This window comes from Tribolium castaneum, chromosome 3, assembly GCF_031307605.1.
Source record: "Tribolium castaneum strain GA2 chromosome 3, icTriCast1.1, whole genome shotgun sequence".
NCBI classification, from domain to species: Eukaryota; Metazoa; Arthropoda; class Insecta; order Coleoptera; family Tenebrionidae; genus Tribolium; species Tribolium castaneum.
In genome coordinates, this window is record NC_087396.1 from 18726473 (window position 1) to 18749776 (window position 23304).

Below are 23304 nucleotides of genomic sequence, written 5' to 3' on the forward strand. Positions count from 1 at the left end.
GAAATGCAGTTTAATTCCGTTACGGGTCTTATGGTGCTTTCATAAGACCTATAGGTTTTATTGATATCATTATAAGTCTCCTAGCAGAAATATAATGACCTAATAATAGACTGGTTGCGAATAATAGTATATTATGATACGAGTTTTATAAGACGCATTTTGTCGCACGCACGGATTTAGGGCACGACGAGCGCAGCGAGAAGTGCTATAATAGAGTAAGTGCGACAAAATGCTTTATAAACGAGATATCATACAATATTTTTTTACTTTGCCCTTTTTTTATCAAAGAAATTAATTTCGAAATTTAGGGAATTTTGTTTGAACACTATTCGAAAGGTGTTCGAAGGGACTACAATCAGAGATGGTACAAATGCCTCTAATGTTTCGTATTCGATTAATTTGATTAAATTATGCACTTGGAACAGGTTCCGATTGACACTGATAGTTCTCTCAAAAAATTGTCAAAAAACTAGGATGTCAACATTATTTAACCAAATTACCCTGGTTTTTAGTGTGATTATTATAGCACTTTGTTGGATATTACGATACGCAAATCGCGTATCGTGGTGACCTCAGTGCGAAACCGAAGTAGAAAAAATGATATTGGCATTTACAAGGGTTCTATAACCCATTTCAATTCATTGTAGAATTTTGCAACAACGCATTTGCATTTTTTAGAGTTTCTGGTCTGTTTTCTTGGCTTAAAATTTGTTGCTGGGATTTAGCTAAATAGAGTTTTTTTCTCATACAGAAACTCTCTATTTGTGCTTTATTTCACTCTAAAATATTCAAATGCACTGTCAAAAAATTCTTCTATAAAATGAAATGGGATTTAGAAACAGAAACGTGATGCATAAATTCCCTAGATTAAAGCGCCAACGGAAATTAGTTAAACTAAAAAAATGCCCCAGCCTGAAAAGAATAATTATTCTTATATTCTATAAAAAACATGATTTAGAACAGCGATGGTTTGATCAAGGAATCAAAAACTTCTAAATCACAATCATTATTGGTTTTAAATAATTTATTGTAATGCTCGTTTTAAAGACATGTCTAAAATTCACAAATAGTAACACATAATTTTTGGTTAACATTATTTTTAAATATAATGTAACAGCTAAATCAATGATAATTGGTAAAAATATCCCCCGCAATCGGGACAATGTTTTCTTGTTCTCGGTTGCTGACTATGTTGTCTTCTTTGAACTCTTCTGTGCTGTCTCTCTTCATACGAGTAAACCTGGTTGGTGAACCAAGTGACAAAATATTCCTGTAGTTTTTTGAGACCAAACGCGTTAAGCTTAGTCCCTGTGAAATAAGCTTCAGATACTAAATTGAACAATTCAGCCGCCCTTTTAGCGCAATCTAGAGATAATCGAAGGAAGTAAGGTTCTTCTAAGTCCGGGTCTCGCGTTTTCAACCACATTTGATATTTCTCCTCGACTACGTTTATCAGTGATTGGAAATATCTATTTACCATATTAATTAAGCGAAAGTATTTATCCACGGTGGAAAATATTCGATCGAGTTCGTCCATGATACCGACTTGTGTTAGCAAGAATTTGACCAGTTCAGATACAGCACTGATAATTTTCTCCTGTATGGTTAAATCCGATGAACCAAAAAGTTTGACTAAACCAACAGCTAATGCACCTACTTGAGAAGCATTTATACCGTAAAAAGAGTTACGAATCGTTACACTCATATTGCGAATGTCGGCGGTTGTGGGGTTTGGTGTATTTGGTAGACTGGTTAAAAATGTAATGACTTCGTTCTTTTCCATTTTGGCAAACGCTGTCATGTCGACAGGCACACCATTTAACGAAATTTCTCCATTAACTGCAGAGAATCTAACCTTATTCCTGTGCATTGCCTTGTTGGTACGCGTTAAAGTGGCAAACACATCATCCTTGTTCTTTATATTCCTTATCGTCGATATTACTTCAGCTTGGCCTTTTTGGACGTTTCCTTCGTTTTGGCGAATCGTTTCTTTCAAAAGTTTATTAAATGTTTTTCTGTGTCTATTACTTCTTAGAGACTCTTGAAAATCTTTCAGTGTGTTGGCTTGAGCTTCCTCAACAATGGTACCAACAGACTTAAAATTGTAAACAGCATGTCCGAAGAAAAGAATAGAAGAGCTCAATTGAACTATAGTCAAGAGAGATGGTTTTTCGTTTTCGGACACCCAGTTCTTCAGAACTTCGTAACTGGAATTGGCAATTCCAGCACCGCCAACTCCAAGATTAACGATATTGATCGTGTTAACAGTAGCAGTAGCACCCTTATCAGAAGAAAAATAAAATTACCGCTTTTTGCAATATCACAATCTTACTCTTCCAATGTTAAATCCTTGTGCGGCCAATTTAGATACAACCATGTTGGCTCCCGCTCCAGCAAACCCCAAAGCCCCAGCAACAATGTTAATGTACGCTCCTCGGGCTTCAGACGACTCGAAAAAATTTAAACTCTACTTAAATTACAAGAAAGCTCAACAATAACTAAACATATTATTACCTCGCGGTGTTTATGCCGATCGTAGAGACCAAAAACACTTCGTCCAAGTGAATACACTCCCAGTGCAGCCCCTGTTATTGTAGCAGCCGGCACCACCAGAGGAGCAGCTGCAATTACAGGAAGTGAAGCAGCAGCTATCATCACGCCTCCTGAAGCTATTCCGCCCACAGCACTAGCAATGTCTGTTCCTTTCAGAATAGCATTTGTGACACGACATTGGGGCGATAATTGTTTTTCTAGAATCACGTTTCCACTTTCATCGCTTTTATACCGTCCATCTTTTGGGAAAATCATTTCACACTTAGGGAGCTTATTTTCACTTAGATAATCATTCCAAGAGTGGTACACACGACCAACGTCGTCAATAATGACCCGGCAAGGATTATTGCTGAGTTTGCATTTTCTCAGTATGAAAAGGGGAAAAGGAGTCAAGTCACAGTCAGGGTCGTAATTTTCGAATTTTTTAGCTCGCTTTTGTTTTTCTTTTGGGAGTGGTTCGATGCAAACGTAGATAAAGGATATGATAACGCGGTCTTTCCATTTCGTAATTAAATCTAGAATTATGTTTTCATTAATTACAATTGATATGAATGTGAAGGACCTACTGCTTTGTTTTATTATTAAGTCGAACAAAAAATCGATTTTTTTGTGTTTGTCCGCGCTGTATCCCTCTTCTGTTTCTGGAGGACCATATATAGCATACGCAATTTTTTCTTTTAAAAATTCGTGCTCATAATAGTCAAAACTATCGTAATCTCGATCCCCAAGCATGTCTAGCATCATCTGTTGATATTCCTTAGAACCAAATTTAGATCTCTGGTTCTCATTTAAGTGATCGTTATCGCTTGGGAGCATTTTTTGGGCTTGCTGCAATGTCGTCAAAAAACTTAACGGAGACATGCCTTCCTTCAAAACACTTAATACTTGTAACGAATTTTCTTCGGGGATTATTACAATCGTAACAGAGATCTTATTTGTAATAAAACGATCGAAACTTTTCAACTCATGTCGGCTGTGCAGAACCTTAATTAGAGTTTCAGTGTACTCATCCTTTTCAATATCCCAGCATAATAAAAAGACGTTACTTAACGCCTCTTGAACGTCAGGTTTGACCAGTTGTTCGCAAAAAAAATTCGAAAAATTTTCGCTTTTATTGTGCAAATATAAAAGTACTACTTGTTCCTAGAAAAGAGGTGAGGGTTTATTTAGAAGTTTGATAAAGTCGTACCTTTTGAAAAGCTTGGTTGAGAGCTTCTTCCAGACAACATATATGAAAAGTTATACCTCTGTTAGAAAATCTGGTTGAGAAATATTGAACAAAACTTAAGATTGCTTGTGTTTCGTTTACTGTAACTTCGGTGGGTTCAAACCGTTCATTATTTCCTGAACAAAATACAGATTTAATTGTTTCGCTAATCACGACTGTCACTTACCCTGTGAGGTACTGGTGTTTTGAAAAACATTTTCGATGTTGTATACCACTAAAACATTGACGTCTTTTTCAATGCAGCAACTCAACAGAGTGTTGGAATCATTTTCAGGAATTTTATACCAACATTCAATAACCTGTTTATAGGGCGCTAATCCGAAATATCTAAATATTTCATTTTTTAAATCTCCTGCAAATGAATATTATAAAAAATGATAAAAAATTATTGTTATCTTACCCACAGTATCATATTTAAATAGCTCTAAAGTACACTCTTGTTCCTGATAGATAATATGAAATAAAATGTCTGTTGTTTCACCGTTCATAATTATGATGAGTATTGAGTATGTTATTACCGAACACTAAACACAGAAATAAAATAGCCGAAACTTTCGATTCAATATATATCACCTTTTATCTTTTATCACCACTTCTCAGTTGGAAAGACATATATTGTAACGGATCACTATAAAAAAAACACCGTTCACGATTGTTTTAAATTCGGACTCTCTATGAAAATCTGACATTTTATTTGGCAGTACTGTGAGTTGTCATAAGAAATTTATTTTGGGTTATAATTGATGACAACCAAAGACTGTTGTCAGTTTGCTTCGTTTTTTAAATAAATAATTGAATACGGTTTTATTGTTATACTACTCATTATCATTAGTTAAAAAAGTCGGGTCTGTCTTTCCTGCATCCTTCAAAGCATCTTTTGATACACACTTTCGTATCAACAGAAATTATTTTCGATATTTTAAATTAATAAGCAGTAGAACTGCCAACACAGCGATTTTTTGACAAGACAACGTCATAAAGACAGTACCTGACAGGACCTAAGGCCAACCTAACAATAGTATATCTACGCCTGCTGAGAATTTAAAACAATCGTGAACGGATAATAAACTCACACTTCAAAACAACACGATATATTCACAATAAACTGGACATTCGGGCCTAACTGCCTAGCTCGCCTTGGTACCCACAATGCCCCCCCCCCAGGTACTGCTTGTCACTTTTCGCGCTCGTCAAAACTTCCAACCACCGAACAACCGTTCGGTCCGAAATGAATCCATTTCAATATTTTATATATATATATATATATATATATATATATATATATATATATATATATATATATATATATATATATATATATATACATTGTTCATAGTGAGACCATCCAGGGGCTATAGACAGGCAACCAGTAGCACAACCATAAATTGACTTATGAATTTAATTAGTTGATTGTTATATATAACAAAAAGGAGGAAAAGAGAAAAATCTAAATAAAATTGTAACGGCTAAATGCGAGTTCGAGAAGCTTTTTGCAGCACTTTTCGACCCTCGAAGAGACGATATCACCCAGTCACCGGAAATGGAACAAAAGAGCAGGTAGCGAGGGCCTGAAAACACTCCACATTCCTCGAATTCCAAGGGGAGAAAACTAACGCCAGATGTGCAATTAGTCTACTGTTTTATCCGTAAAATAAACGCTAATTTCTTTAAATTTCAACCCAAGGAAGATAGCACTTTAATCAAACACACGGGAGACCATTTTAAATTCTTGACCACATAAATCCGAGCGTGGAAAATCAGTATATGAATCCATCCACATTCGTATATCAAACATTGCCAATTTGAAATGGAATTACACACACAAACTTTTGTAACAGATAATTCCAAGTCACGTCAATATAAGACACGGGCAGATTACCGAAAAACAATTAAAAGAGCCCAATATTCCATCGGGAACTGTCGCGATTAATTGATTTACGATCAAGGGACAAAATTTAAGGTTTGGTCACAATGCCTACGCAAATCACGGGCATTCGCAAACATTCGGTTACGGTATCGAAGAAATTAATGCAGTCTTATCGAAATAAACACAGATTCTCGTTAGTCACGTAGGCCATAGTCTCAGTGACGTCACAAACCCCCTATAAATAGTAGCCGCCGGGAATGAGAAAATCAGAGGGTGTTTTACACTTCTCTCTGCTGTAGTTGAGCTTCTTTGTCTTCGACGGGTCGAGCCAACTAGCTTTGCGTTCCAAACTCATTTTTTCCACCGACGGGCCGGAAAGACTGTTTGGAGTAACTCCTGGTGCTGAATGTAAATCCTTGGCAGCTTCTTAGTCTCCGACGGGTCGAGCGCCAACTCCAAATAAAGGATTAATTCAGTTACCAATTTAATTGAGGTGCAGCTTCTTTGTCTTCGACGGGTTGAGCGCACCAACCGCGAGTTTTTGTTGAGCTTCTTTGTCTGCGACGGGTTGAGCCAACTAACTCGCGAAGCCGATCAATTTCTCTCGCCGACGGGTTGGAGAAATTGGTTGTGAAAATTTCCTGGGGTTGAACGGAAATCTCTGGCAGCTTCTTTGTCTCCGACGGGTCGAGCGCCAGCTCCAAAAGACGCGATTGGTTCAGCTACTAGTGAGCATTAATTGGGGAACCTTCACCAACCGGCAGCTTCTTTGTCTTCGACGGGTTGAGCGCCAACCGGTGAATCTTCTCCGCAGGGTTTTATACTCCAGGTCTCTGGAGGCGAACCATTTTTATCACCTATCTCTTAGCGGAGGACGCCGGATTTCTTATTTTCGCCATGACAGACGCCCCGGGACCGTCACAACCGGACAACCCGTCCGGGGTGGAGCCGGCATATCCAGGGGATTTAGATGCAGGTCGGTGACAGTTAGCCAACGGGGACCAGGAAATACGGAGTGGGTTCAGCATTGAAAGTAACGGGGGAGAAGCTAAAATTATTTTTGTCAAATAACCGTCGATTAGTTTAATAGGAGAATTTCGGGTAGTAAATTAGATGTAGGTCCGAAAATCATTTATTTTAGGCAGTTAGAAACGCGATCAACTGTGAGTGTCAAACTCGACGTGAGCTGGTTTGCTTCATTAAATCACGTGTTGATTACCAGGACTTATCGCGGGCAACTTGCTTGTTTAATCACTATCTTTCCGTCTCCCTTTGGAACTTACCATCACACTAGGGAAAAAGACCTCGGCAGTCCCAGTGAGTGCTATGGCCCAACTACAAAACATGCCAAATTAAAAAAGAGAGCCTAGCTTTTACCTTGAGGCTTGGGGAGAGATGTATACCCAAGGTTAGGGAATGGAGAGCACGCGGTGGTCGGAACCTCTGGGAGTCCCTCTTGCAACCGTCTTTTTAAATTTCCCGGGGCGGGTCCGCATAATCAATTTGTTTAAATTCTCACACCCCAGCTTACATCCGTTTGATGCCGGAGATAGATAGTAGAGATACCTATGCGTAGTACGGGTCCTCTACCCACTTGACTGTTAAATGAGTTGCCTACCTGCAGATTATGTGTGTAGTATGTTGAATAAATAATTCTAATGAAGTCCGTAGAGTTTCTTTTCCCCAGACACACAGTACTTGAAATAACGAATTTTGAACTACAAAGTAGTGTCCTCCAAACAATCTCTAGACGATCACCTCAAAACTAAATATACGAACAAGGCCAGACCCCCGAACGGTTACAATAGTATCAGGTGTTCATTATTAAAAAAACTCGCAGCATGCTCTGACATTTTTACGGATTTCGAAGATCAATTTGTATCATTGTATTGTTGGTTGCCTACTAAACCCGAATTCATAGCCAAAGATTGTTAAATAGTGTTCAGAGACGATGTGTTATGTGTGGTGAACAACAAGGAAGACATTTCCAACAGTTTTTATAAATAATAAATGAATATTTTTATGAAAATCTGTTATCTTTTTAATTGTCAAAAAGTGAGGTTATGAGAGAGCGAATTAATCACAGACATGCAAAACAATTGTTTCTTAATTTCAAAGCCCTCTAGAGTTTTTTTTTTAAATGAACGCTTGTTATTTTTTGTAGAAAATTTATCGGGTGTGGCAAAAGTCGCGGATACGCTCTTGAGAGTGTATATTTATTGACGGCTAATAAAATAATAAAAAAAATCATTGCTCCTTATTTAACATGCAGCAAAAAATACATACTTTAATATGGAATTGTAAGAAAAGCAGACCTGTTAACTTTGTTTTTAATAATTTCATTTAATGTTTACTTGATTTATTATCTAATTTTTCAAAAAGAATTGAAGGAAAACATTTTCTTTGATTTTTAAAATGAATTAGAAATACCAGCAACATTTGGCAACATTTATTAATGTTACCATGGTAATACTTTTAGTTAATATATTTCTAAACGTATTAGAATAGGTGTATTTGTACGGCGTTGCCATTTTTTGATTTTGATTTCTTCCAAATTGTTAGGTTAGTTGTAAATAGACCATTCAACCTTATAACTGTTTATTGACTAATATCCCGGAGCATTGAGGGTGCGTCCAGGCCCCTTCTGCGACATAACCTAACTAACTCACTCTGCCAAAAAACCCCCCTCCAACTCCCGTGTCGCCCACGTGAGAGTTGCCAACCTAACATCCCCCCTTTTAAATACAAAACTAAGCTAAATATGAAACTAACTACCTGAGGTATCAAAATATACATATTTCAATAACAATAATAATCTTGGTATCTTTTGGGTCTTCTGATTGGTCTTTTCTTTGGTTCCTCTGATTCGTCTGGTTGTTCTGGGTCATGTTCGGGTTCATTATTTCTGTCTGGTAAGGGCTGAAGATGTCTTCGATTTCGTCTGACGCAACCGCCGTCAGTCTCGATCAAATATGACCTTGGTTCTTCACATCTGCGTTGTACTTCTCCCTCCTTTTGCATATTTATGATCCATACGCGATCACCTTCTTTTAGATTTTTCTCTTCTTTTGTTACTCGGTGTCGTTTGTCGTAGTTGGACTTCTGTTCTGCTTGATTGTTGATTAACGTTTGTCTGACAGTGTCATGGTCGATAGTTGCAGGTTTTAACCCTGAAGGTAACCTTGGCAGTCTGTCTCGAAGGTTTCTGCCAAAGAGCAGTTGGGCAGGTGACAATCCACATTTAGTAGGTGTATTGCGGTAGGTAAGAAGTGCAAGATATGGATCTTCATTTTTCCTCAATATCGTTTTGAGCAGCTTCACAGCACTTTCGGCTTGTCCATTTGACTGTTGGTAATGGGGACTACTGGTAATTAACTTAAATCCATATTTTCTGCTGAAAGTTCTGTATTCGTGACAATCAAATTGTTTGCCATTGTCGGAGCGGACAACTTCGGGTATACCATGTCTAGCAAACATTTCTTTGAAGGTCTCGATAACAACTTTGGCTTTGGTGGTGCGAAGTTTTCTGATTTCAGGATACTTGGAATAATAGTCCTGTACCACTAAGTAAGTTGACTCATGATATTCTGCGAGGTCGGCACCAATTGTTTGCCACGGTCTAGATGGAACTTCGGATGGTAACATGGGATCTACCGTTGGTCTGCGTAGTTTGATGCAAATTTCACATTTCCCGACGACTTCTTTAAGCTCTCTTGTGATACCTGGCCACCACACAGTAGCTTTGGCCCGGTCCAAACATTTATTAATACCGAAGTGTCCGTCATGGAGCACATAGAGGCACTTCTTCTGAAGAGGACCAGGAATGACGACTCGGTCTTTGTAGCAAACAATGTCATGAGCGATGCTTAAGTCTTGTTGATGAGAGAAGAATTTACTGACTAACGGGTCGCTTTTGTGTTTCTGTGGCCAACCATTTTTGACGTATTCTTTGAGTTTGCTGTACGTTGGGTCCTTGTTTTGGTAAGACTTGATTTCTTCCGTTGAACAAATTTCTGTAACGACCTCACGCATCACGAAATTGATGTAGAGATTTTGAATGTCTTCTAGAAGTGGGTCTTGGTGTCGAATTCTGCCTTGGATTGGTGCTCTGGATAATGCATCGGGAACGAAAAACGTTTTACCTGGAACGTATTCTATAGTATAGTTAAATTTCAATAACCGCATGCGAAATCTTTGTAGCCTGTTGGATAGTTTGTTGAGCTCTTTGGTGGCCAAAATTACTGTTAACGGTTTATGGTCGGTATGAATTTCAAAATGAGCGCCCAGTAAGAAATTTTCGAGTCTTTCACACGCCCATGTAATGGCGAGAGCTTCCTTTTCAATTTGAGCATAGGCTTGCTCGCATGGTTCGAGGGTACGCGAACAAAAATAAGTAGGTTTCCAATTTCCGTCACTTTGTAACTGTTCTAAAACGGCACCTAAACCAAAAGACGATGCGTCTGCCGACACTCGCGATTTTTTGTCCGTGCTAAACTTGGCTAACACGCGCGATGATGCGATTTCACTTTTAAGTTTTTCAAAATCCGCTTGATGTTTATCTGTCCATACAAACTGTTTATCCTTGTGCAGTAGTTCACGTAATGATTGGGTTTTTTTCGAAGTATTAACGATAAATTTTGAGACATAGTTAACCATGCCGAGGAAAGTTCTAACTTCGGTTACCGACGATGGCGCGGGATAATTATTAATGGCTTCAACGCTTTTGGGATCGGCTTGAACACCATTTTCGGATATTAAGTATCCTAAATATAAGGTCTTGTTCGTTTTAAATTCACATTTGGATTTGTTTAAAGTCAAGCCGTGATCCGATAAGAGTGTTAACACTTTGTTCACGTTTGTGTCATGGTCAGCTTCGTTGCGGCCTGTGATGAGGATGTCATCAGCATGAACATGGACGTGTTCCATTTTTAATTTGCCGATTACGCCGCTGATGGTTTTTTGGAAAACTTCTGGTGCTGAGGTGATCCCAAATGGAATGCGTTTGTAGACATACCTGCCAAATGGTGTGAGAAAACAGGTATATTTGCGCGATTGCGGTGAAAGTTTAAGCTGCCAAAAGCCACTGGAAAAGTCTAACTTGGTAAACCACTTCGCGTCTTTCAGTTTCGAAATTGTCTCATCGACCGACGGTAATTGGTACAGTTCGCGATTAACGCACTTGTTTAGCTCGGTGTAGTCTGAACACACGCGAATTTTTCCGTTCTTTTTCGCTGCAATAACCATAGGTGCACACCACTCAGTAGGTTCATTAATGGCTTCTATAACGTCTTCGCGAATCATCTTGTCCAGCTCCTTTTTTACTACATCCATCATGGGGAGTGGAATTCTTCTAGGCGTGTTTAAGGTCCAAGGTTGTGCGTCTGATTTTACTTCAATTGTGTACTCAAAATTCTTAAGAGTTCCCAAGCCTTTGAACACCTCTGGATATTTCACCATCATCTTATGTTGGAATTTTTCATCAGCTTTTCTGCTAGTTACATGTCTAATAACACTGTCACTCGCAACGAGTTCTTTGCCAGTCCATTTGATCATGTCTAGTTTTTGTAAGGCTGGTCTTCCCAGTAAGTTATCTGGTGTATCAACGACGAAACATCTAACATTTTCTATCTTATTTTCCCATTTAAGAGGAACTACTATCTCTCCCTTTATTTCCAATTTTCTCTGGTTTCCTTTTCCGGGTCCCAACAGTGTTGTTTTTGTTCTTTGTAACTTTACTTTCCCCTGAAGTTTATCTTTGAATTCTTTGCTAGATATTATGGTTTCATCGGCTCCGGTATCTATTTTGAATACAATGTTTGTATTAAAAATTTCCGCTACCGCTTCCCAAGGTTTGTCCAACTTTACTCGATTAATATTGATAATCTCCCTACAATCATAGCTCGAATCATAGCTATCATCAGTATCATCTGATATTGAGGTTTCAGATTCCACTGCGTTTACGTTCTTTGTTTTACATCTGGATGCAAAATGGCCTTTAAAGTTACATTTATGGCACGTTTGTCCATTGGCTGGGCATTCCATCCTGTTGTGTGTGTTCGAATTTCCACACCTTATACAACCTTTAAATTTATGTTCACTTTGTTGCTTTCCATCTTTGCTCCTGCGCTGTTTTCCTTCATATTTCACGGATTTATGGTTAAATTTCTTGGCTTTGTCTCTAGCTACTCTGTTTACCGTTTCCTCTCTCACTCTTAGTTCTCTGTTTTCGGTTCTAATCCTCTCCACTTGAGTTATTTTGTCAATTGCTGTTTTAAGTGTCAATTTGTCATTCATTTGTAGATTTTCCGACAATTTTTCATCACGAATTCCAACAACTAATCGATCTCTTATGAGTTCCTCCTCCAAATCTCTGTAATTGCATGTTTTGGCCAAGCTTATGACGTCAGCGATGTACGTTTGGGCGTCCTCACCTTCCCTTTGGTCACGTCTGTTAAACTTAGCTCGTGCGTAGATTGTATTAGGAGTGTCTTTGAACTCGTTATCAAAGAATTCTTTCAGCGCTTTGTAACTAGGAAAATCGGTTTCCTGTTTCTGCTTAGCCTCCATAAACTTTGTAACTTTCGCCCCCATATGCAACAATAAACTATTAATTTGCTCTGCTTGTGTGCTTTTGTCTAGTTTTGTTGCTGTTCTAAAACGTTCATAATGTGTAATCCACACTTGCCAATCTTCTTTTTCGAATGAAAATTTCTCCGGAATCGGAATGGAGTTGCTGAAGACGATGCTACTCGTTGGAGCCTGCTTTGACGGTGTGTCACTCGCCTGAACCCGGGCCTGTGCTTGTGCCATGAGATCCGCATATTTTTGCTCCAACTCGGCCACTTGTGCCTGAAGTGCATCCATCGTGATAGTTGTGGTGGTTTTTACACTCACAATTTGTAACACGAGCGGGATTCGGATTTTAAAACACTGACACCATGTTAGGTTAGTTGTAAATAGACCATTCAACCTTATAACTGTTTATTGACTAATATCCCGGAGCATTGAGGGTGCGTCCAGGCCCCTTCTGCGACATAACCTAACTAACTCACTCTGCCAAAAAACCCCCCTCCAACTCCCGTGTCGCCCACGTGAGAGTTGCCAACCTAACACAAATGAAGGGTTTTGTGATCTTTTTTACCGGAAATAGTGTTCTGTATAGCTCTATCTAGCTACTTTTAAGAGCCTATCTGCGAATGTTGACACACCCAATTGGGTGATGTTCATAAAAAGTAGAAAGTGCTTATACTTATATTTTTTAAGTAGATTCTTATATCCATATTCATAAAATTGTAAGTATATACTTTTGTAGTAATAAATAGATGTAGTAATAAATCATTTATGTAGTATTAACATATGCTTAAAAATCATAAAAAAATAGTATCTACTTATGTCGATATTTATAAAATAGAGAAGTTACTAACAAAAATTGGCATGTACTCATAAAATCACTAATCTGCTATACGTAAGACTTATGTTTCTGCAGAAAAATCATTTAAATAAAAGACGCTGCATTTGCCGTACCAGGAACTTTAAAAGACTTTAAAGCTAAGCAAGAAAATACGTCCAATCAAAATTTTGACATAAATGTAAGGGTTTTCGGCAGAAAATGTGTAGTTTTTAATGCAACATTTTTCGATGAAGGAAAAAAATTATAGTGATCCCTATAAGCTTACAAAAGCCGATTCATTGTTAATTTTTTATCGAAAGCGCCAAACCAATTTTTGAATCACGTTAATAGCCAGAAAATTGTTGGCTATAAGTAACAGTTTGGTAGGTACAGATTTTCCATATGATTTTTCGTCGTTTTGGCTACGGGCTCATCATAATCAATCGATATTTGAGAGACTTTTTTAGAACTATGAAAAACCCGAGTAAATAGAGTTACAGATTCGTCTGCAGATACAAATATTTTTATTAAAAAAATATTACAGTATAGTTAGGAAGCAAAAACGTTTCTTGTTTGTACGAATAAAAATACGTATCTGCTTTGTATAAAATTTTTAGGAGGAACTGCGGGGAACCACTGAAGTTTTGGAAGTTACGAAATTATTTACAATACATAACAGATTTTATCTAAAAAAGTATGTTACGCTTAAAATATTTATAGTTTTATCTCTAAGATAAGCAAGGGATTATACATGAATCATAAGTTCTCAGCTTAACAAGTAATTAAACATGCCGGCGTGTACTAAATTTTTGGAAAAATAAAAATAAAATGTCACTTATTTAAATTGCTCTGTAAATATACCGTTTTTAAAACGAAAAATCAAATTCAAATTAGCTTAAAGACATAAATATTCTATTAAAATCGGTTTATTCTGCGAAACAATGAAATAAGAATCATTTCTTAATTTGGTTAATATTTTGTGCAGAAAATTAATGTAAGAAAATTGGGTCCATTAATTCAATTCAAATTCAAATTCAATTAGTGTCTTTTATATAAAAGGTATCTTCACTGTCACACTGAGGATTTAAAAATTGTTTATGAAAGATGTATTCTTATTTGATCCCTTTGTATCTCTTTTTGTTTGTCCACTCTGGGTGGTCTGAAGAAATAACGCACAAGTACACGACAAAATACGATAACATTGATTTGGAAAACGTTGTCAAAAATGAAAGGTTGTTAAAAAGCTATGTTGACTGTTTATTGGAAAAAGGACGATGTTCTCCGGACGGCCTCGAATTAAAAAGTAAGTAGAACAATTGTCAAAACCAGCTAAACCTTGTATTCGTTTAAATCGGTTCTCGACGTCGAATAAAAAAGAAATCAACCATATTTTCTCATTTAATATAAAAGTAAATGTAAGAAATGCAATTTAATTTCGTTACGAGTCTTATGGTGCTTTCATAAGACCTATAGGTTTTATTGATATCATTATAAGTCTCCTAGTAGGAATATAATGACCTAATAATAGACTGGTTGTGAATAATAGTATATTATGATACGAGTTTTATAAGACGCATTTTGTCGCACGCACGGATTTAGGGCAAGACGAGCGCAGCGAGGACTGCCATAATAAAGTAAGTGCGACAAAATGCTTTATGAGCGAGATATCATACAGTATTTTTTTTACTTTGCCCTTTTTTTATCAAAGAAATTAATTTCGAAATTTAGGGAATTTTGTGGCAGTTGACACCATTTTACGCGCAAACCGTGAAATTAAATTAATAAATTGAACCGTCAATAGTGTATTTATTCAAATGTATTCTGAAAGTGCCTTAGACGTTTTGTCATGTATCCCTTAACAAATACGGGCTTTTGTGGCAAATACGTGAAATTTGAAATGGGATCTCAATTACTTACTTGCACTGGCTTTTGAAGTCATGTTTGAACACTATTCGAAAGGTGTTCGAAGGGACTACAATCAGAGATGGTACAAATGCCTCTAAAGTTTCGTATTTGACTAATTTGATGAAATTATGCACTTGGAACAGGTTCCGATTGACACTGATAGTTCTCTCAAAAAATTGTCAAAAAACTAGGATGTCAACATTATTTAACCAAATTACACTGGTGTTTTTAGTGTGATTATTTTAGCACTTTGTTGGATATTACGATACGCAAATCGTGTATAGTGATGACCTGAGTACGAAACCGAAGTAGAAAAAATGATATTGGCATTTACAAAGGTTCTATATCCCATTTCAATTTATTGAATAATTTTGCAACAACGCATTTGCATTTTTTAGAGTTTCTGGTGTGTTTTCTTGGCTTAAAATTTGTTGCTGGGATTTAGCTAAATAGTTTTTTTCTCATACAGAAACTCTCAATTTGTGCTTTATTTCACTCTAAAAAATTCAAATGCGCTGTCAAAAAAGTCTTCTATGAAATGAAATGGGATTTAGAAACAGAAACGTGATGCATAAATTCCCTAGATTATAGCGCCAACGGAAATTAGTTAAACTAAAAAAATGCCCCAGCCTGAAAAGAATACATGATCTAGAACAGCGATGATTTGGTCAAGGAATCAAAAACTTCTAAATCACAATCATTATTGGTTTTAAATAATTTATTGTAATGCTCGTTTTAAAGACATGTCTAAAATTCACAAATAGTAACACATAATTTTTGGTTAACATTATTTTTAAATATAATGTAACTCTTGGCAAAACAGCTAAATCTATGATAATTGGTAAAAATATCCCCCGCAATCGGGACAATGTTTTCTTGTTCTCGGTTGTTGACTATGTTGCCTTCTTTGATCTCTTCTGAGCTGTCTCTCTTCATACGAGTAAACCTGGTTGGTGAACCAAGTGACAAAATATTCCTGTAGTTTTTTGAGACCAAACGCGTTAAGCTTAGTCCCTGTGAAATAAGCTTCAGATACTAAATTGAACAATTCAGCCGCCCTTTTAGCATAATCTAGAGATAATCGAAAGAAGTAAGGTTCTTCTAAGTCCGGGTCTCGCGTTTCCAACCACCTTTGATATTGCTCCTCGACTACGTTTATCAGTGACTGGAAATATCTATTTACCATATTAATTAAGCGAAAGTATTTATCCACTGTGGAAAATATTCGATCGAGTTCGTCCATGATACCGACTTGTGTTAGCAAGTATTGGACCAGCTCAGATACAGCACTGATAATTTTCTCCTGTATGGTTAAATCCGATGAACCAAAAAGTTTGACTAAACCAACAGCTAATGCACCTACTTGAGAAGCATTTATACCGTAGAAAGAGTTACGAATCGTTACACTCATATTGCGAATGTCGGCGGTTGTGGGGTTTGGTGCATTTGGCAGACTGGTTAAAAATGTAATGACTTCGTTCTTTTCCATTTTGGCAAACGCTGACATGTCGACAGGCACACCATTTAACGAAATTTCTCCATTAACTGCAGAGAATCTAACCTTATTCCTGTGCATTGCCTTGTTGGTACGCGTTAAAGTGGCAAACACATCATCCTTGTTCTTTATATTCCTTATCGTCGATATTACTTCAGCTTGGCCTTTTTGGACGTTTCCTTCGTTTTGGCGAATGGTTTCTTTCAAAAGTTTATTAAATGTCTTTCTGTGTCTATTACTTCTTAGAGACTCTTGAAAATCTTTCAGTGTGTTGGCTTGAGCTTCCTCAACAATGGTACCAACAGACTTAAAATTGTAAACAGCATGTCCGAAGAAAAGAATAGAAGAGCTCAGTTGAACTATAGTCAAGAGAGATGGTTTTTCGTTTTCGGACACCCAGTTCTTCACAACTTCGTAACTGGAATTGGCAATTCCAGCACCGCCAACTCCAAGATTAACAATATTGATCGTGTTAACAGTAGCAGTAGCACCCTTATCAGAAGAAAAATAAAATTACCGCTTTTTGCAATATCACAATCTTACTCTTCCAATGTTAAATCCTTGTGCGGCCAATTGAGATACAACCATGTTGGCTCCCGCTCCAGCAAATCCCAAAGCCCCAGCAACAATGTTAATGTAAGCTCCTCGGGCTTCAGACGACTCGAAAAAATTTAAACTCTACTGAAATTACAAGAAAGCTCAACAATAACTAAACAGATTATTACCTCGCGGTGTTTATACCGATCGTAGAGACCAAAAGCACTTCGTCCAAGTGAATACACCCCCAGTGCAGCCCCTGTTATTGTAGCAGCCGGCACCACCAGAGGAGCAGCTGCAATTGCAGGAAGTGAAGCAGCAGCTATCATCACGCCTCCTGAAACTATTCCGCCCACAGCACTAGCAATGTCTGTTCCTTTCAGAATAGCATTTGTGACATGACATTGGGGCGATAATTGTTTTTCTAGAATCACGTTTCCACTTTCATCGCCTCTATACCGTCCATCTTTTGGGAAAATCATTTCACACTTAGGGAGCTTATTTTCATTTAGATAATCATTCCAAGAGTGGTACACACGACCAACGTCGTCAATAATGACCCGGCAAGGATTATTGCTGAGTTTGCATTTTCTTAGTATGAAAAGGGGAAAAGGAGTCAAGTCACAGTCAGGGTCGTAATTTTTGAATTTTTTAGCTCGGTTTTGTTTTTCTTTTGGGAGTGGTTCGGTGCATACGTAGATAAAGGATATGATAACGCGGTCTTTCCATTTCGTAATTAAATCTAGAATTATGTTTACATTAATTACAACTGATATGAATGTGAAGGACCTACTGCTTTGTTTTATTATTAAGTCGAACAAAAAATCGATTTTTTTGTGTTTGTCCGCGCTATATCCCTCTTCTGTTTCTGGAGGACCATATATGGCATACGCAATTTTTTCTTTTAAAAATTCATGCTCATAATAGTCAAAACTATCGTAATCTCGATCCCCAAGCATGTCTAGCATCATCTGTTGATATTCCTTGGAACCAAAGTTAGATCTCTGGTTCTCATTTAAGTGATCGTTATCGCTTGGGAGCATTTTTTGGGCTTGCTGCAATGTCGTCAAAAAACTTAACGGAGACATGCCTTCCCTCAAAACACTTAATACTTGTAACGAATTTTCTTCGGGGATTATTACAATCGTAACAGAGGTCTTATTTCTAATAAAACGATCGAAACTTTTCAACTCATGTCGGCTGTGCAGAACCTTAATTAGAGTTTCAGTGTACTCATCCTTTCCAATATCCCAGCATAATAAAAAGACGTTACTTAACGCCCCTTGAACGTCAGGTTTGACCAGTTGTTCGCAAAAAAAATTCGAAAAATTTTCGCTTTTATTGTGCAAATATAAAAGTACTACTTGTTCCTAGAAAAGAAGTGAGGGTTTATTTAGAAGTTTTATAAAGTCGTACCTTTTGAAAAGCTTGGTTGAGAGCTTCTTCCAGACAACATATATGAAAAGTTATACCTCTGTTAGAAAATCTGGTTGAGAAATATTGAACAAAACTTAAGATTGCTTGTGTTTCGTTTACTGTAACTTCGGTGGGTTTAAACCGTTCATTATTTCCTGAACAAAATACAGATTTAATTGTTTCGCTAATCACGATTGTCACTTACCCTGTGAGGTACTGCTGTTTTGAAAAACATTTTCGATGTTGTATACCACTAAAACATTGACGTCTTTTTCAATGCAGCAACTCAACAGAGTGTTGGAATCTGTTTCAGGAATTTTATACCAACATTCAATAACCTGTTTATAGGGCGCTAATCCGAAATTTCTAAATATTTCATTTTTTAAATCTCCTGCAAATGAATTTTGCGACTGTAAATAATTTTTTAAGAAAAAATTATTGTTATCTTACCCACAGTATCATATTTAAATAGCTCTAAAGTACACTCTTGTTCCTGATAGATAATATGAAATAAAATGTCTGTTGTTTCACCGCTCATAATTATGATGAGTATTGAGTATGTTATTACCGAACACTAAACACAGAAATAAAATAGGCGAAACTTTCGATTCAATATATATCACCTTTTATCTTTTATCACCACCAATATATTGTAACGGATCACTATAAAAAAACACCGTTCACGATTGTTTTAAATTCGGACTCTCTATGAAAATCTGACATTTTATTTGGCAGTACTGTGAGTTGTCATAAGAAATTTATTTTGGGTTATAATTGATGACAACCAAGGACTGTTGTCAGTTTGCTTCGTTTTTTAAATAAATAAATGAATACGGTTTTATTGTTATACTACTCATTATCATTAGTTAAAAAAGTCGGGTTTGTCTTTCCTGCATCCTTCAAAGCATCTTTTGATACACACTTTCGTATCAACAGAAATTATTTTCGATATTTTAAATTAATAAGCAGTAGAACTGCCAACACAGCGATTTTTTGACAAGACAACGTCATAAAGACAGTACCGGACAGGACCAGGCCAACCTAACAATAGTATATCTACGCCTGCTGAGAATTTAAAACAATCGTGAACGGATAGTAAACTCACACTTCAAAACAACACGATATATTCACAATAAACTGGACTTTCGGGCCTAACTGCCTAGCTCGCCATGGTACCCACAATGCCCCAGGTACTGCTTGTTACTTTTCGCGCTCGTCAAAACTGCCAACCGTTCGGTCCAAAATCAGTCCATTTCAATATTACAATATCTTGTTTTTGCATCTTAGCAACCAATAAACTCTCATCACAAGAGCAGAATTACAATCTTTCCGAGAGCCGCCTATCAAAAAATTTATCCAAAAATTGAAAGAAGATTAATTAAAATAAGGAATTGTCTATTGAAACAAAAGACGGTTAAAAACCCTACATAGATGTCTAAAAAAAATCTCTTCTAGTACACACTTATAGATATTTATATATACATTGTTCATAGTGTTTTTTGTAGAAAATTTATCGGGTGTGGCAAAAGTCGCGGATACGCTCTTGAGAGTGTATACTTATTGACCGCTAATAAAATAATAAAAAAAATCATTGCTCCTTATTTAACATGCAGCAAAAAATACATACTTTAATATGGAATTGTAGGAAAAGCAGACCTGTTAACTTTGTTTTTAATGATTCCATTTAATGTTTACTTGATTTATTATCTGATTTTTCAAAAAGAATTAGAAAAACATTTCCTTTGATTTTTAAAATGAGTTAGAAATACCAGCAACATTTATTAATGTTACCATGGTAATACTTCTAGTTAATATATTTCTAAACGTATTAGAATAGGTGTATTTGTACGGCGTTGCCATTTTTTGATTTTTATTTCATCCAAATGAAGGGTTTTGTGATCTTTTTTACCGGAAATAGTGTTCTGTATAGCTCTATCTAGCTACTTTTAAGAGCCTATCTGCGAATGTTGACACACCCAATTGGGTGATGTTTATAAAAAGTAGAAAATGCTTATACTTATATTTTTAAGTAGATTCTTATATCCATATTCATAAAATTGTAAGTATATACTTTTGTAGTAATAAATAGATGCTATCACTTATGTAGTATTAACATATGCTTAAAAATCATAAAAAAATTAGTATCTACTCATGTCGATATTTATAAAATAGAGAAGTTACTAACAAAAATTGGCATGTACTCATAAAATCACTAATCTGCTATTCGTGAAACTTATGTTTCTGCAGAAAAATCATTTAACTAAAAGACGCTGCATTTGCAGTACCAGGAACTTTAAAAGACTTTAAAGCTAAGCAAGAAAATACGTCCAATCAAAATTTTGTCATAAATGTAAGGGTTTTCGGCAGAAAATGTGTAGTTTTTAATGCAACATTTTTTGATGAAGGAAAAAAATTATAGTGATCCCTATAAGCTTACAAAAGCCGATTCATTGTTAATTTTTTATCGAAAGCGCCAAACCAATTTTTGAATCACGTTAATAGCCAGAAAATTGTTGGCTATAAGTAACAGTTTGGTAGGTACAGATTTTCCAGATGATTTTTCGTCGTTTTGGCTACGGGCTCATCATAATCAATCGATATTTGAGAGACTTTTTTAGAACTATGAAAAACCAGAGTAAATAGAGTTACAGATTCGTCTGCAGATACAAAAGTTTTTATTAAAAAAATATTACAGTATAGTTAGGAAGCAAAAACGTTTCTTGTTTGTACGAATAAAAATACGTATCTGCTTTGTATAAAATTTTTAGGAGGAACTGCGGGGAACCACTGAAGTTTTGGAAGTTACGAAATTATTTACAATACATAACAGATTTTATCTAAAAAAGTATGTTACGCTTAAAATATTTATAGTTTTATCTCTAAGATAAGCAAGGGATTATACATGAATCATAAGTTCTCAGGTTATCAAGTAATTAAACATGCCGGCGTGTACTAAATTTTTGGAAAAATAAAAATAAAATGTCACTTTTATAAATTGCTCTGTAAATATACCGTTTTTAAAACGAAAAATCAAATTCACATAAGTTTAAAGACATAAATGTTCTATTAAAATCGGTTTATTCTGCGAAACAATGAAATAAGAATCATTTCTTAATTTGGTTAATATTTCGTGCAGAAAATTAATGTAAGAAAATTGGGTCCATTAAATTCAATTAGTGTCTTTTATATAAAAGGTATCTTCACTGTCACATTGAGGATTTAAAAATTGTTTATGAAAGATGTATTCTTATTTGATCCCTTTGTATCTCTTTTTGTTTGTCCACTATGGGTGGTCTGAAGACACAACGCACAAGTACACGACAAAATACGATAACATTGATTTGGAAAACGTTGTCAAAAATGAAAGGTTGTTAAAAAGCTATGTTGACTGTTTATTGGAAAAAGGACGATGTTCTCCGGACGGCCTCGAATTAAAAAGTAAGTAGAACAATTGTCAAAACCAGCTAAACCTTGTATTCGTTTAAAAATATTCATAGAAAACATGCCAGACGCCATCGAAACTGACTGCAGCAAATGCAGCGAAAAACAAAAGGAAGGATCGGACTTTATTATGCGATACCTCATTGATAACAAACCGGACTACTGGAAGGCCTTAGAAGCAAAATATGATCCTGACGGAACTTACAAGAAGAGATATTTTGAATCACAAAAAGACGAAGTGTCTAAAGTTGAAGCCTAATTATTACCATTCTCACAATAAAATGAGTTCTTAGTAAAATTAATTTTTAATTGTTTTTATTTATCTTTCAAAAACCTGTAATCAAGAACACCTTGTCGTCCACCTTGAAGCAAATGATTAAACGTAAATTTAGGTTTATTCCAGTTCAGTTAGTCTTCTCAAGTGCGTTCTTAAATTCGCATTAAAATGAAAACTTTTGTGATTTTATTTTTTGGCGTTTTCTTCATTATTTTCAGTGATTTTGTAAATGGTAAAACGCTTCACCGATCAACTAGAGATGACAAATACACCACTCGCTACGATAATGTGGATGTTGACCGAATTTTACATAGCAAGAGATTACTACTAAATTATATTAACTGTCTCTTAGAAAAAGGCCCGTGCTCACCCGAAGGACGGGAATTGAAAAGTAAGCATTACAAATAAGGATGAAGTAGACATTATTTCATTTTTTTAATATTTATAAACAGTGTTTAATAAAAAACATTTCAAATCATTAGAATGACATATTTAAAATACTTGTGAATGTTACAATAGATTAGAGTGGAGTACATTTTAAGATAGGCATTTATTAAAAAACACACAAATTATATGTATTTAATTTAGACACACATAAAAAACTAAAAATGTTGTGTGGAATTGTAAGACAGTTTATACAAGACGCACTTCTTTAATTTGATTTTTTTCAGAGATTCTACCTGATGCTTTAGTTACAAACTGCTCGAAATGCAGCGAAGTTCAGAAAAAACAAGCAGGGAAGATTTTAACCTTTGTCCTCTTAAATTATAGAAACGAGTGGAATCAACTAGTCGCCAAGTACGACCCTGATGGTATTTATCGTAAACAATACGAAATTGATGACGATTATGATTATTCAGAGCTTGATTCTGCTAAAAAATAGAGAACTGTATTTTATTAAATTTGCAAATAAATTTTTTTGCTGTTTATTGTTTCATTTATGTAGATCATTTACTACAGCTAGCAGCTCTGTTAAATAGTTTCTTCTTTTAATAGGCAAAAATATTTAAAATGAAAAAAACATAATAATAATTAAAAAACAAAGATTTGGAATAACTTAAGGGCTTGGACCCAAGACATATTTTTAAAGTTTTATAAGCTTTTTTGAAAGTGCTCAAGAAACAATACCGTCCTACTGAAAGCATCTCACAAATTATTGTCTCAAAATTTAAAAAAACGGTGTTGTTTTTTTTAT

General features: G+C 35.9%; 5 protein-coding genes across 15 annotated transcripts; 2 read left to right on the top strand and 3 right to left on the bottom strand.

Annotated features, from left to right (window-relative positions):
- Nucleotides 1–1006: 1006 nt before the first annotated feature.
- On the bottom strand, nucleotides 1007–19517 carry LOC103313134 (uncharacterized). Of its 8 annotated transcripts, none has more exons than XM_064355600.1 (9): nucleotides 19499–19517; nucleotides 4355–4409; nucleotides 4182–4305; nucleotides 3948–4133; nucleotides 3743–3897; nucleotides 3120–3696; nucleotides 2515–3068; nucleotides 2333–2467; nucleotides 1007–2281 (listed from the first exon to the last, which is right to left on the bottom strand). In XM_064355600.1, exons 3-9 carry the CDS (start codon nucleotides 4267–4269, stop codon nucleotides 1118–1120), a joined length of 2859 nt encoding a protein of 952 aa, XP_064211670.1. In that variant the 5' UTR covers nucleotides 4270–4305; nucleotides 4355–4409; nucleotides 19499–19517; the 3' UTR covers nucleotides 1007–1117. The 8 variants fall into 8 exon arrangements, with proteins under 8 accessions (XP_064211670.1, XP_015836883.1, XP_015836880.1 ...); XM_015981397.2 differs by lacking the exon at nucleotides 19499–19517 and adding an exon at nucleotides 4791–4974; XM_015981394.2 differs by lacking the exon at nucleotides 19499–19517 and adding an exon at nucleotides 4770–4974.
- On the bottom strand, nucleotides 8448–12512 carry LOC135265571 (uncharacterized protein K02A2.6-like). The gene has a single exon (XM_064355294.1). It carries the CDS (start codon nucleotides 12510–12512, stop codon nucleotides 8448–8450), a length of 4065 nt encoding a protein of 1354 aa, XP_064211364.1.
- LOC103313132 (uncharacterized) lies at nucleotides 15644–18965 on the bottom strand. Of its 3 annotated transcripts, none has more exons than XM_008195588.3 (7): nucleotides 18842–18965; nucleotides 18597–18782; nucleotides 18392–18546; nucleotides 17769–18345; nucleotides 17164–17717; nucleotides 16982–17116; nucleotides 15644–16930 (listed from the first exon to the last, which is right to left on the bottom strand). In XM_008195588.3, exons 1-7 carry the CDS (start codon nucleotides 18927–18929, stop codon nucleotides 15773–15775), a joined length of 2853 nt encoding a protein of 950 aa, XP_008193810.2. In that variant the 5' UTR covers nucleotides 18930–18965; the 3' UTR covers nucleotides 15644–15772. The 3 variants fall into 3 exon arrangements, with proteins under 3 accessions (XP_008193810.2, XP_064211668.1, XP_064211667.1); XM_064355598.1 differs by having other exon boundaries at nucleotides 18597–18801; XM_064355597.1 differs by having other exon boundaries at nucleotides 18597–18801; nucleotides 18846–18964.
- Nucleotides 19518–21630: 2113 nt separating the features above from the next.
- Nucleotides 21631–22091, top strand: Csp4 (chemosensory protein 4). The gene is made up of 2 exons (NM_001045820.1): nucleotides 21631–21829; nucleotides 21889–22091. Exons 1-2 carry the CDS (start codon nucleotides 21631–21633, stop codon nucleotides 22089–22091), a joined length of 402 nt encoding a protein of 133 aa, NP_001039285.1.
- A 115-nt stretch (nucleotides 22092–22206) lies between these two features.
- Csp5 (chemosensory protein 5) lies at nucleotides 22207–23036 on the top strand. 2 transcript variants are annotated; one of them, XM_015981290.2, is made up of 2 exons: nucleotides 22207–22500; nucleotides 22781–23036. In XM_015981290.2, the coding sequence occupies exons 1-2, from the start codon at nucleotides 22278–22280 to the stop codon at nucleotides 22990–22992; spliced, it is 435 nt and encodes a 144-aa protein (XP_015836776.1). In that variant the 5' UTR covers nucleotides 22207–22277; the 3' UTR covers nucleotides 22993–23036. The 2 variants fall into 2 exon arrangements, with proteins under 2 accessions (XP_015836776.1, NP_001039287.1); NM_001045822.1 differs by having other exon boundaries at nucleotides 22278–22500; nucleotides 22781–22991.
- The last annotated feature ends 268 nt before the right edge of the window (nucleotides 23037–23304 follow it).

Bases quoted from the DNA above. Each gene is read 5' to 3' on its own strand.
- LOC103313134 (XM_064355600.1), bottom strand. From the start codon at position 4,269: ATGAACGGTGAAACAACAGACATTTTATTTCATATTATCTATCAGGAA. The intron at 4,134-4,181 runs GTAAGATAACAA...ATTCATTTGCAG, and splicing joins ATTTAAATATGATACTGTGG to GAGATTTAAAAAATGAAATA. The intron at 2,468-2,514 runs GTAATAATATGT...TAATTTAAGTAG, and splicing joins ATCGGCATAAACACCGCGAG to AGTTTAAATTTTTTCGAGTC.
- LOC135265571 (XM_064355294.1), bottom strand. From the start codon at position 12,512: ATGGATGCACTTCAGGCACAAGTGGCCGAGTTGGAGCAAAAATATGCG.
- LOC103313132 (XM_064355597.1), bottom strand. From the start codon at position 18,929: ATGAGCGGTGAAACAACAGACATTTTATTTCATATTATCTATCAGGAA. The intron at 18,802-18,845 runs GTGGGTAAGATA...AATTATTTACAG, and splicing joins AGCTATTTAAATATGATACT to TCGCAAAATTCATTTGCAGG. The intron at 17,117-17,163 runs GTAATAATCTGT...TAATTTCAGTAG, and splicing joins ATCGGTATAAACACCGCGAG to AGTTTAAATTTTTTCGAGTC.
- Csp4 (NM_001045820.1), top strand. From the start codon at position 21,631: ATGTATTCTTATTTGATCCCTTTGTATCTCTTTTTGTTTGTCCACTAT. The intron at 21,830-21,888 runs GTAAGTAGAACA...AAATATTCATAG, and splicing joins GGACGGCCTCGAATTAAAAA to AAAACATGCCAGACGCCATC.
- Csp5 (XM_015981290.2), top strand. From the start codon at position 22,278: ATGAAAACTTTTGTGATTTTATTTTTTGGCGTTTTCTTCATTATTTTC. The intron at 22,501-22,780 runs GTAAGCATTACA...GATTTTTTTCAG, and splicing joins CGAAGGACGGGAATTGAAAA to AGATTCTACCTGATGCTTTA.